The sequence below is a fragment of the Equus asinus genome, chromosome 20, assembly GCF_041296235.1.
Source record: "Equus asinus isolate D_3611 breed Donkey chromosome 20, EquAss-T2T_v2, whole genome shotgun sequence".
Taxonomy (NCBI): domain Eukaryota; kingdom Metazoa; phylum Chordata; class Mammalia; order Perissodactyla; family Equidae; genus Equus; species Equus asinus.
Genome location: NC_091809.1, coordinates 46,593,924 through 46,606,640, shown reverse-complemented (window position 1 = coordinate 46,606,640; position 12,717 = coordinate 46,593,924). Strand labels below are relative to the sequence as shown.

Here is a 12,717-nt window from a genome sequence, read left to right as displayed (position 1 = left end):
ACTGTCCACTCCATGGCCCCTGGCTCCTGGCCCTGGGATTACTGAAGCCAGCATCCAAATAGGTGGATGAGAGTAGGTCTAGCTGGGCTCCCCGTCCCCAAGAGTGTAAAGTGGGTGAGGGTCAGCAGGGGGATAGGGAGAGAGCGTGTGCTGAAGCCCACAGCAGGCCCCCCGACCCACCCAGCCTGGCGTGCTGGTGCACATGGGGAAATGGCAGAGCACACAATGTGGCCACAACTTGGGCGGCCCAGGGCATGTCCACAGCAACTCCCAGTGGGGAGTCCAACATGGCATTCAAGGCCTGGGGCAGACACCCAACAGCTTCCAACAGAGCCAGCAGCTTTGAACCTGCAACCCTCCAACTTCCCGGCTTTCTCTCTGCCTTGCATTTGGAAGGCAGGCTGAGTCCTCTGTCTCCAGGGCTCTTGGCAATTCAGGGGGCAAGGAGGGGCCTACAGATGGCTGTGCTGAACTTCTTGCTTTAATAGGCAGATGGGTATCTGAGCAACTAACTGAAAACCAGAAGAGACCGGGCTGTATGGTAGTCTGGCTTGGAGGAGTGGGACATGGCAGTTATAGGAGAGAAGGAGGGACGCAGGCCACGGAAGGAGCCAGGCTGGCTTTATTATTAGCACGAGGTGGCACGGGGTGGGAGAGGACGGTGCCCATCTAGGGTCACGTGGAGCCTGGTGCTTCCTTCAGCCCGGGGGCCCAGCAGTGCCCGGACAAAGGTCTCCAGCTCAGGGAAGCTTCCCGACCGCCCTGGTGCAATAGTGGGCACAGCTGCCTCTGAAAAGACAAAGGTGGGACTGGGGCTGTGATGGGGCAGAGGGAGGCGTTTTCCTTTCATTCCTTGTTCATCTTACCTTTCTCCAGAGCCTCTCCACAGCATCCTTTTGCCACACATGCCACGCCAGGCACTTGGTGGGTGACAGACCCCCTGGCTGATGGATGGAAGACCCTAAACTTCTTCCCAGCCCAGTCCCAAGATCTTTCTTCTTTCTCCATGCCCATCCCTGGCCACCTCCCCGCCCGCTCCTCCCAAACACACCTGTCATCACAGCTCATCTTCGTTGACTTGCCTGGGATACAAGAAGGAAAGAAGACAAGTAAGAGTCAGTGGGGGAGGTGGGGAGACGTGGGGTCCCCCTCCTCCCAGGCCTCAGAGGCCCAACCCGTTGCCTGCCTTCCATCCCCTGCTCCCATCCACCTCAGTCGGCTACCCTAGGCGGGCACTCACCGGTGCTGCTTCTTGGCTCCGCAGCGGAGTCTTTTGCCTTGAAGAGAGAAAGGAGGTTAGTTTTCATTGGCCTCTTTCCTCCGAGGAGACCCTCTCTGCCCTGGAGGACTCAGCTCTGTAGTCTCTCTTCCCTCCCTCCTGCCAGCATCCCATGGTGTCCCGGAGTGCAGCTTGGAAGCCACAACTGACTGTTTCTCTCTCTATAGGGCTGAACCATAAGCATTCAGGAGCCCATCAGTCAGTCAGTCAACAAACATTTACTGCAGTGGCTCCGTGGTGAGCTGTGAGTGCATTGAAAGTGGTGGCTGAGCCTGGGCTGTGGCACGGCAATGAGCCTCGCACGTTGCTTGGAGTGTAATAGCTGCTCAGTGAGCACTTAGAGAAGGAAGGCAGTCAGTCCAGAGCCCAGAGCCCCTCTCAGGCCATCTCCTCCTGCACGTTGTGCTCAACCACTTCCCAATGCCGCCCTCAAGGAGCTTACAGGCGAACTGGGGAAACCAGACACGTCCAGACCAAAGCCTTCAGGGGCAGTTGCACCGAGCATGACGTGTTAGAATCCCCAGACACAGAGGTAGTTGTGTTTCTGTGTAGTTTTCTTTTGGTTGCACCCAAACAAGTCAGTAAGCATTTATTAAGGCACTGCTGTGTGCCTGCTGGGGCTGGGTGCTACACTAGGACCCCTCTCTCCCCCAGAACTCTCCAAGCCTACGTTGGATCCTTACAGGTGCTTTCTCGGCAGCCCTGGCTTCAGATGCTGGCCTAACCTTATGAGGCCAGTGGGGTCATCCCTGTTTAACAGATGAGCAAACCGAGGCCCAGGGAGCTTGGGATCCATGCTGAATTAGCAGCAGGGCCTCAGGCCTCGGGCTCCCAGGTGCACTTGCTTTCGAGCAGTGGGGGCGGAGGGGCACCCCTGGGTTCAGCTGAACGCGCCTCTGCCTCTGATCGGCTGTGGAACCTCAGGCAAGTTGCTGCACCTCTCAGGGTGGGTCTGATTGTTCAGCTGGAAAATGGTGGCAGTTGTGGCCATCCTCAGTGTTGCTGAGAGCATTACACAGGCTGAGAAGTAGCTCAAGCCAAGAAAGTGCCCAGATCTGGGGGAGGGGGGTGTCCAGTAGAGGTTGGTTCCCTCCCCTGGCCTGGCCCTCCTTTGACACTGGAGCTTCCCGGACCAGTGGGAGCCCCCTCTCCCATCTCAGCAGCTCCTCCCAGGTCCATAGAGGGTGCGCGTGAGGAAGAGGGACCCTCTGTGTGGTCCAAGGACCAAGTAGGGAGCATCCCAAGACATCCCTCTCCACAGGGTGTCTGTCCGTTCCCACATCCTGCATGGGGGAGGAGAGGGGAGTGGAAAGACACACTCTGCCCTTCCCGGATCTGGGAGGGGGCGAGAGGGCTCCCCCACCCCCCTCAGAAGCCAGTGTGCTCAGTGACTTTGAGATGTGCCCCCATCCAGCACCCCTTCCGACACGAGGCTTGCTGCACTCACCGAGGAGGATGAGAAGCCCCACGAGGAAGGCCAGGGCAGCGAAGATCAGACCCCCGTTGCGGACAGTCTCATAGTCTGAGGAAGGAGAGGGCAAGGGGTGGAAGGGGTCATCGCAGGCCCCTCTCCCTGCAGCCCATCCTGGCAGCAGCCCCACAGCAGCAGGGGAGATGGGGGCACATAACCCGGGCTGGGAGAAACTGGGAACCGGGGATGTGGGGACAGGCTCAGGGGGAGCTGAGGGAGGGCCTGCCAGGCTTTTACCGTAGTAGAATGGGTCCACGTCCCCCTTGGGGCTGCCACCTGAGGAGAGACGAGAGGTGGGGTGAGGGGCAAGTCGGACAGTGGGTGGAACCCCATCCTTCCTGCCCCAGCGCCCCCAAGGGTCCAAGTGGGCAAGGAGAGGCTGGTGGGTCTGCTAAGGCTGCTACCAGTGGGAGCCTCTGCCCTGGGCTGCTTCAGACACAGTCAACCTGGGACCCAATACTGAGCATCTGAAGCAGGGACCCGTGCTGCCTGGGGCCTCTGGCACCCCGGGAGGGCTGGGCTCTTTCCTCATCTCACTGTGCACAAAAGGAAGAAAAGGCCCAGGAAGACTTCTCCCCTTACACTCGCCAGCAGACTCTCTCCCTGTGACTAATCGATGGCAAGGTGCTGGGCAAATGGTGTGAAATGAATGGGTGAAGGAATAAACGGAATCTTAGAGTTCACTGAGCAGAAGGAGGAAACTGAGGCCCAGTCTGGAGATTTGTCCAAAGTCCCAAGGAAAGTTGGAGGCAGAACTGGGTCTTGATATTCTCTCGTATGTTGCTTTCCTCAGGGCGAAGCAGATTTATTTAAGAAACTAGTAGGTAGAGCCCACCACGAGCCAGGCTGAGGAGAACAAAGCACGAGCTCACTTAACCATCGTTACAACCCTAGGAGGCATGGCGTTATTCCAGTATCACCCGTGAGAAGATGGGGGCAGAGAGGTTAAGTAACTCACCCACAGTTACACAGCTAGTAAAGGGGAGAGCTGGGATTTGAAGGCAGGCAATAGGCTGCTAAGAATCTGGGGGCTCAACGCTTTGCTACGTTGCCTCTCAGACGTCAGAAGGAAGGAGCTGTTCAAGGCCCAGTGGTCTGGTCCAGTCTCCTGCCTCCTGCGGTGTTTCCCCACCCAGATGAGGAGCCACTCAGCCGCCAGCGGATACCACAGCTCTGCTCTCCAGCCTCAGACACTGAGCACATTTGCCCTTGAGCAGCCGGAGGGCAGCCTGGCCAGCGCTTTTCTGCCACGGCTGAAGGTGGCCCCTCTTTCCTGCCCTTCTTGAGCCCCTTCTTGGTTCTGGGGAAGCAGTGCCCAAGGTCGAAGGAATGTGCATGTTGGCACTTCCCAGGCTGTGCTGAGCTGTGCCCAGGGCAGCGGGAGGCTTCAGGGCCTGGCCAGCCCAGCCGTCCCCTGCAGCAGGCTCCCTAGGCCAGGAGCGAACAGCTTAGGAGGGGTCAGCACCTGGGCCTGAGGGGCCTGAGGCCAAGGGGAGGCTATGTGGGACCCAGGCAGTAGGTCCCACACAGTAGGCCTTCAAGGTTGTCTCACAGAGGCAGCTCAAGGCTCATTCAAGGTCACATGGGGAGTTAGGGTCAGAGCTGTGACTATACCCCCAGCTCCCCTCACCACACCAGGGAACTGCCTCATCCTGAGCCATTTGATGAGCCCACCCCCACCCAAACCCCTCATCGTTCCTGGAACTGGCTCAAAATCCACGCAGTCAACAGATGCCCTGTCGGCCTCCAGGCCTGACTCACTCACATCACAAGATCCTTGGGAAGGGCCTCCTGCACTTGGGGTCTCACCCCAAAGCCAGCCTGAGAGGGCTGACCAGAGGGTCTGGCTCCCTCCTCCACCTGACCCCCATCCACCTCCTGCTTTTAGCTTAGACACTTGGAACCTGGACAGGTGTGTGCCAGGTCACAGGAGAAGCTTGTCCCCCACCCCACCCCAGCTCCTACTTAGCGCCCGACGTCCTGCCATTCAAACTGTATTTCTTTGGAGTTAAGGCAGCATCCTCTTTTAAAAGCAACTTTTCTTAGAGCGGAGGCTGGCCGGGCTGGGGAGGGGTGCCGGGTACTCCGGAAGGCAGGGGTGTCAGGAGATGGAAGCGCAGGGCCCGGCTCAGCCCTCCAAGAGTGGTCCAAGCAGAGGTGCGTCCTGCTGCGCTCGCGTCCACACCCACTCACCGGCGTCCGTCGAGGACCCCACCATTTCCCCAGCCGACGGTTCCTCTGCCACCCTGTTCCCGCCGCCTCTGCTTCGGGGAGAGCGGCTGGCTGCAGGTGGCCCGGGTGAGGAGGGGCATTAAACATTAACAGTGCCAGGTAATATTTACCCTGGTCACAAGAAAGGCCCTGGCCTGGACAGCAGGGCTCCCAGGGAGGCACGAGGAGGTGTGGGCAGCAGGGGCAGGAGGAGCCAACTGGGTTTCCAGACGCTCCCTGCGGAAATTTCCAGAGAGAAGAGCCGGGGTTGGGGTGGCAGTGGTGTCCTTCCAGCAGCTGGAGAAGCCGCGGCTGTGACCAGGAGGCAGTGGGGGGAGGTCGTTTCATGTGCCATCAGTGGTTCTACAGTTTGGGGGTCAGGGTAGGGGGTGTCCCCGGGGGGCCCCCACCCCAGCTGCACCCCCCTTACCAACCACTTAGGAGATGACTGTCTCCCTGATGTTTCTCGCCTGGCACTCGAGGCTTCCTGGAGGTGGTCCCGAGGTGCCCACCCCCCAGCCACGGCCCTCGGAGCCCCCCTGCACCTTTGCCCTCCAGGCCCCTGCTGCCTGGGACGCCCGTTCCTCTGTCACCATCTTCATCCATGGAGGCCACAGCTGGCAGCTCACACCTCTGTCAGAATGGCTCCAGCCCCTCAACTAATCTCTTTCCCTGCCACCCCGGCACTTTCCTTTTGCCACCATGAAGTGCTCACACCCTTCTGCTTGGCTCTCTAGTCGTTTCCAGGCCAGGCTCCCATGTTGCACCGGAGGCTCCTTCAGGAAGGGGCCAACCCTCTCCACACAGAGAGAAGGCTTGCTTGTGTGATTTACAAGGCAGTTTCCTGTTATTTCCTTGGGCTTTGTGTTATTTTCGCATTTACAGATGAGGAGTCTGAGGCACAGCGAGGGCAGGGCCCTGGCCCAAGGTCATACAGCTGGTGAGGGGCAAGGTGGAGACTGACAGCCAAGCTTTGGCTTTAGAAGTCAGATGTTTCCCACATCTCCGAGGCCGCCTCCCAGCTCCGCTGTGGCCTCCTTCACCTCAGGGACCCCAATGCTGGGTACTCCCTGGGTGCTCATATTCCTGGCTGAGTTCTAATCAACTGAATTGGCCTCCAGAAGAGGCTGAGGCTCAGTGGTAGCCAGAGGGCCAAGGCCAGGGGCCAGTTCAGTCCTTCTAAAGGGGACGGCCCCATCCAGGAATCCGTGAGCGGTGTAGGGGATCGACCCTGGAATTCACTTCTGAGCTCCTTCTCCACTTGCTGATCGGATGCCCTCTGTCAAGTTACTTAACTTCTCTGTGCCTCAGTCTCCTCATCTGTAAGATGGGACTGCTCCCTACTTCCTAGGATTGGTGTGAAGAGTGAGATAACGCATGTGAAGAGCACGGCATGGGACCTGGTATGCAGTAAGTGTCATGGTTGTTACTGTTATTTTTGTGTTGACTGGAGAAATAACAGGCATTAAACTTTTGTTGAACGTGAGCTGTTGGGCACAGAAAAACCAACCACTCTCCAATGACAATGAGCATGGGCGTGAGATGGAAAGAGGGAATCTCATGACCTTGCAGACCAGGAGCCATGACACCCATTCAGCTCTCTTCTGCTTTCAGGGCTGAAGGATGAATATTCATGAACATACAACAACAGAGCTAATGTTTAGTAGGAGTTGACCGCATGTCAGGCTCTTTGCAAGTGCTGTCCCACTGATCCATGTTTGCCCCATTCTACAGATAAAGAAACTGAGGCTGATCATTTGCTCCTGCATCAATCCCTGGAGATGGCCAGGGCAGTGCCCTGATCCCCATAGGCAGACCAGGAAGACAAGGGCAGGGAAGTTGAAGGACTTTCCTGGAATACCCAGTTAATGACAAAACCAGGCTAGAAAGCCAGACCCCCAAGGCTGTACTCCCAAAGCCATGCCACTCTCCACACAGGCACAGGTGCCCCCTTATTATACATTCTCTTGGCATCACAGTGTATTCTGTCTATCTTTGTAAGCCACATGGATTCTTTCTGGAATAACGAGAGATATAAAGACAGGTACAAAGATGATAGATAGATAGATAGATAGATAGATAGATAGATAGAGAGATGATAGATAGATAGATGATAGATAGATGATAAGCAGATAGTTAGATGATAGAAGATAAGTAGATAGATGATAGCTAGATGATAGATGGATAGATAGATAGATAGATAAATGACAGGTAGATAGATAGATAATAGATGATAGAAGACGAAAAGAGAAACAGAGACAGCAAGTGAATAGCTGCATTTGTAACCCTATGTGCAAGACACTGTTCTAAGCACTTAACAAAAATTAATTCATTTAATCATCACAACAACTCTATGCGGTAAGGAGGGCATTATTATCATCCTCATTTTACAGATGAAACAACTGAGGCAAAGAGAAGTTAAAGAACTTGCCGGAGGTCAGGCAGCTAGGATGTGGGGAAACCAAGATTTGGAGCCAGCAGTCTGGCTCAGAGTCCCTGCAGAAGAGTGGGTGGATGGACAGACAGAAAAGGAGGCTGTTGGACAGTTGTCTTCCCAGCTCTTGCAGCTCAGAGATGCTCAGAGCACAGATCACAGCACGCCCAGGGCTCCACGTTGAGATGCCCTTGTTCAGAAGTCCTGCCTCTCCTCGTTTCTGCTTTTCCTGCACTTCTGGGAAGCTGGGTGCACTTGGAAGTGATGGGGTGGACGCCTGTGTCAGAGTCTGAGAAGGCGGGAGGGATGGGGCTCAGGGGACTCACCCAGGTACCACCTGTCCATGGCAGGAGCTGCTGGCTGTGTCCCTGGTGGAGGAGAGTCGTGAAGAGCCCGTTGCCGAGGGCCTGGATGGAAACAGTGACACTCCCTCCCTCCACCCTCAGCAAGCCCACGGGCAGGAAGAGACACAGCCGAGGAGGAGGGGCTGGCAAGGGAGCCCTCATCTCGTGCCTGCCTGCTGGGGCGGGCGGGGGCCAGGATTCACGTGAGAGCTGGGGGAGCTTCTCTCACCTCCTCGGGGCACCTGAGGAAGGGGGAGCTGCGAGTCACTGCAGAGCAAACTGCAGCCCCCACACTGGCCCCTTTCCTCCAGGGGAGAAGTGCCACATCCAGTGCCGTCCAGGCAGCCCAGGGCACCTGCAAAGGTCACCAGGAGCCAGGAAGGCACTGGCTGGGGCCAGAGCCAGCAGAATCAGAGCACCTGATCTTCACCAGGTTTGGGGACTGAGGAAGACACTTGGGGACATTTGTGGGTCCCCCTGAGCCTTTTCTCAGCTGCACCTCATTCCTGCAGCCCAGTTGGGCCTTTGCCCTGATCTATCCTGTCCCAAGGCCCCAGTCTGTAGCCGAGAGTCCCCTGAGACTGGACAACATGGCAGCAGCCCCTTGGCAGCCACCCTAGATGGGGCTTTTCCGGGCATGGTCCTGGGGCCCAAGGTACCACCAGCTGCAGCTTCCTGTGTCCCTCCCGCCGTAGGGCAGAGATGGGGAGCAGCGGGGAGCTGGGGGCGGGAGCTGGTGTGGGGCTGCTCCCGTGGTAGCCGGCCCTTCCTCAGCTGGGACCCCTCCCTTAGCCCCTAGTGACTCTCCGCAGCCTGTGATGTCAGACTCCCCCGCCGGCCCCCCACATCTCAGGGGCCCTGCTGGAGACACCAGCAGCCTAACGAGGCCTCTGAGGACTGCAGGCTGGTGCCAGAGGGGAACGGCCGGAAGACAGCACTTGTTCTAGTCCCAGGGCAGGGGTGGAGAGCCTGTCTGCCTGCTGGAGCCAGGAGCCAACAGCGCGAGCAGCAGAGCAGCCCCTACGCTGGCCCAGCTGGCTTTCCCTGGGCACTGGGGCCTCTGATGGCCTGGAGCGAGGCTGTGACGAGCTGTCTCTGCGTGGCTCGCCTGGGACCACAGGGTCTCCCTCAGGGTCTCCGTGAGCCATCCTGCTGGGCCCCCTCAAGCACAGACACTGAGAAGCAGAGTCTGGGAGGTGCTGGTTCTGGCCACTGCCTCTGACCCTGGGCTCTGGTCAGATGAAGCCTCACCTCTCTGTTCCTCCTTAGCGACACTTCCTGCCCTGAAGAGAGACTATTGACACCCCCAGAGAGCCGCCTCTGGGCTGGAAAAAGCTCTGGAAATGGAGACTGGCAAGCCTGGAGGGGTGTTATCTGGATGGGTTGGGATCTGTTCTGGGGGCCGGAGCAGGGGCCCCGACTCCAGGCTCCTTGCTCTTTCCCCACCCCACCACAAGGCGGCGCTGTCACTGCTCACAAGACCAGCGGACCCTGCAAGCTGGGAGGGCCCTGAGCTGCCGAGCAGGAATTCCCCAGGCTGGGCTCTTGGAGGGGTTCACAGATCTCGGGGCTGGATGGGACTTTAGAGGTTACCTGGTCCCAACATATCAGTGGTCCAGAAAAGTGGAAATCTCAGCCAGAACCCAACCACACACACACACACACGCGCGTGCACACACACGCATACACACAGACACACACTCCATGGTTCCTCCTAGACCCTAATGCTATGAAAGAAGGCATCTCGATCCCAAATGGAGACCCCGAATCATAGACTGACCAACTGGAAAGGGCCTCCAAGGTCATCCCACCCAACCCCGTCACTTTACAAGAGGTCCACTCTCCCGTCCAAACCCTCTGAAGGCTCAGAGTATAAGCCCAAGTCCTTTCTGTGTCTTATAGGGCCCTTTTTAATCTTGCCCCAATGACCTCTCTGACTTCGTCTACAGTTTCCCTGCCCCTTCTCTCCACTCCAGCCATACTGGTCTCCTTGATAGTCTGCTAACTGTCCAGGCACACTCCTGCCTCAGGACTTTTGCACTGGCTGTTCCCTCTTCCTGAAGAGTTTCCTCCAGAGAGCTACTTGGCTAACCTCGCCCAGATCTTTCTTCATAGATTGACTCAGAAGACCCCTCCTGGCATCCTTGCCTAAAATTTTCACATCTACTCTCTGCAATGTTTCAAATTCCTCCTTAGCTTTATTTTTTTTCTGTAGCACTTATTATATCTAAGTTATGTATTTTCCTTGTCTTGCTTCTTGTCTCCCAACTAAAATTTAAGCTCCCGGAAAGTGAAGATTTTTGTTGCATTCCTTCCTAGATTCCCACCGCCTACAAAGGGCCTGACACATGATGGACTCCTAGTTTTGTTAAATGAATGAGTCCCAGAGGTGAAATAATTTTGCCAATGGCTCAGGCAGACCCAGAATTTGCCTGATGCATCCTCTTCCCATGTAATAGGTAGCAAGATCTAGTTTGCCCCCACAGAGAGACAGTGGATGGTCGGCACCCCCACACCCTGCTAACAGCTCCTCCAGAGTCCTTCTTGGGGCGTTCCCCATTCCTGCCTCTCTCATCCTCCCAGCTCTTCACCCAGAGTCCTCCAGGAACTTTCATTAAAGTGTTCATTTGTACTTTCTGGGGAATTAAGAGTCGAGGAGGTCCCACCTCCTTTACCTCACTCACACCCCTGTCCTTCCTCAGACTTCTTCCTTGTCCCCCCACCCCACCAGCTGACTGAGGCCATCAGCCTGGCTGACACTGGGGACAAGGAACCCCTCTCTCAGAACACCCTACTTTCCTCCAAAGAGGCCCTGGCTCCTTCAACCTGTGGTCCACGGTCTCCCAGAGAGAGGCCCGGGAGAGCCCCTCCTCCCGCACGTCCTCTGCGTGCAGGGGCCAGATGGACACCGAGCACCCTGACTCTTCACCACGGACTGTGTGGCGGTGGGGAAGGTCACCCCCCTGGGCCTCCCTCTCCCGCCTGTAGAATGGGATGAGAGCACCTACCTCGCAGGGTTGTAGGAACTGAGATGACGTCGGTAAACTGCCTGGACGAAGAAGGTCCTAACAGATGCCGACTTCATTATCCTCCCCCCGATCTGGCCTTCCAGGAAACCAGGACACTCACTGTTGTCCCTCCCCTGGGCTCAGTCCCGAGCTGGGGGGATCTCTAGGGCAGGCTCCCAGAGCCCCTTGCCCTCCCTGGCCCTCAGCATGATCTCTGCCAGCCTACCCCCCACCCAGCCTCCCCAACCTTCCTTTCCTGCCCAGACACCCCCACAGCACGGCTGTTCCCTGCTGGTGTCTGGTCCCACTTCTTGTCCTCCCAGTCTTTCCTGGATATGGGGCCAAATCGGGTGGGGGTACTACTCTGCTGTCTCTGAAAGGCTACAAGGCAGGCAAGGTCCCCTCCAAACCCCACTTTGTCTGATTGTTCCAGACTGGAGCCAAAGAGGGCCATCCAGCCATGCTCTGCGCTTCCCCCCGAGACCCACAGATCAAGGTCTTTGGGAGGTGTGGAGAGGTAGCCCCAAGTCCCAGATCTTTCTTCCAGCATGGTCACACCCAATGGGACCGTGTCCTCAGTTGCCATGCCTCAATCCCCCCTGTCTTCCCCAAGCAGGCCTCCCCGTCCCCTGACTCCTCGGTCTCAGGGCAGCAGTCTGGGGTGGGGGGGTCACTGCTGGGTTCGTGGGGCAGGGAGGTAGCTCGCTGGAGCATCAGCTGAGCTTTGCCTGCCTGTTGCTCAAAAGCCAGCAATGAGGCGAAGGCCCTCACCACCAGCCTTCCTTCCCAAGATGGGATTTTCTGGCTCTGCCAGCCCCGCCTGTCCAGGGGCTACACATCAGAGGGCACGGCCTTGGACTCCAGGTCCCCAGTCAAACCTCCTGGCGTTGGCTCGCAGCTGGAAAGAAGACAGAAGCCCCTAGAAAGTTCTGATTCCTGGCCCAGGTCGCTCCTCAGCTGCATGGCATTATGGGCGCTCTGCAGGGAAGGTGGCGGCTCCCAGGCCCCATCTGTGCTGCCCAGAGGTCCTGAACCCCAAGGAGCGCTGGCTCCTGTCTCCTGCTGTGGCCGCAGATGCCAAGGTCACTGGGGTCTTATAAGGCGGGGCTGGGAGGAGGTGGGCCCTGGAGGGTCCATTCCTTAAGAGTTGGCTTCAAGATGGTAGGTGTGGGCCCATGGGTCACTCAGGTCCTGGGAGCTGCCAAAGGGTAATGTACTCTAAGAATCAAGGTCACCAAGGCCATTTGGCTCCCTGAGCAGGCGGGGGATAGGGACGTCCTCTTCTGTTTCTACAGCTGGTGACAAGGGCAAACCCATTTGACCCACCTCTCCCACAGTGAATGCCCTGGAGAGAAATGCATTCTTGACTTTTCTCAGAACTCACCTCTGGGCTTAAACTTGACAGAGCCTGTTTCTCTCCAGCTACAATCCTCTCCTCCCAGGACCCACGTCCTTCCTTCTCTCTGAAAAGCCGCTCCAGGCACCCCACCTCGGGGAAGGCCTGCCAGAGCACGCCCACCCCCTGCTGCTCCTGCCTTTCCTCCTCCACCTCCTGGATTCCACTGATGTGGCCCAGAGGGCTGGCATCTGGCTTTGTAACCATCTTTGCCATTTATGTCACAGATTGCCAAGGCTACCCCGGCCTCTGCGAGGACTCAGATCATGACGTCTCTTAAATCTCTGAGTCTTCACGGAGTCTGGTGCCTGGCTCTCCTCCCTTGGGAACAATTCCATCCATTTCGTGGTTCTGGATAGTTTCAAACAGCTCCTGCCTCCTAGATGTGCTTTGTCCCTCCCAAGAACTCAGCCAAGCAGGTTTATGATACCCATTTTACAGAGGAGAGGACTGCAGTGGGATGAAGACGAGTCAGAACTGGAACCCAGGTCTAGTCAACAGAAGGGGAACCCTGCTGTCAAAGAAAGAAGATGGAAGGAAATGGATAGTGATATAAATAACACATTATCTACAT

General features: G+C 57.1%; 1 protein-coding gene across 8 annotated transcripts; it reads right to left on the bottom strand.

Moving 5' to 3' along the window:
* Positions 1-600: 600 nt before the first annotated feature.
* On the bottom strand, positions 601-11,940 carry FXYD2 (FXYD domain containing ion transport regulator 2). Of its 8 annotated transcripts, none has more exons than XM_070490209.1 (8): positions 11,626-11,933; positions 10,748-10,844; positions 7,722-7,763; positions 2,988-3,026; positions 2,727-2,801; positions 1,241-1,277; positions 1,052-1,082; positions 601-789 (listed from the first exon to the last, which is right to left on the bottom strand). In XM_070490209.1, the coding sequence occupies exons 3-7, from the start codon at positions 7,738-7,740 to the stop codon at positions 1,058-1,060; spliced, it is 195 nt and encodes a 64-aa protein (XP_070346310.1). In that variant the 5' UTR covers positions 7,741-7,763; positions 10,748-10,844; positions 11,626-11,933; the 3' UTR covers positions 601-789; positions 1,052-1,057. The 8 variants fall into 8 exon arrangements, with proteins under 8 accessions (XP_070346310.1, XP_070346311.1, XP_070346313.1 ...); XM_070490210.1 differs by having other exon boundaries at positions 10,748-10,839; positions 11,626-11,861; XM_070490212.1 differs by having other exon boundaries at positions 11,519-11,817.
* Positions 11,941-12,717: the final 777 nt, after the last annotated feature.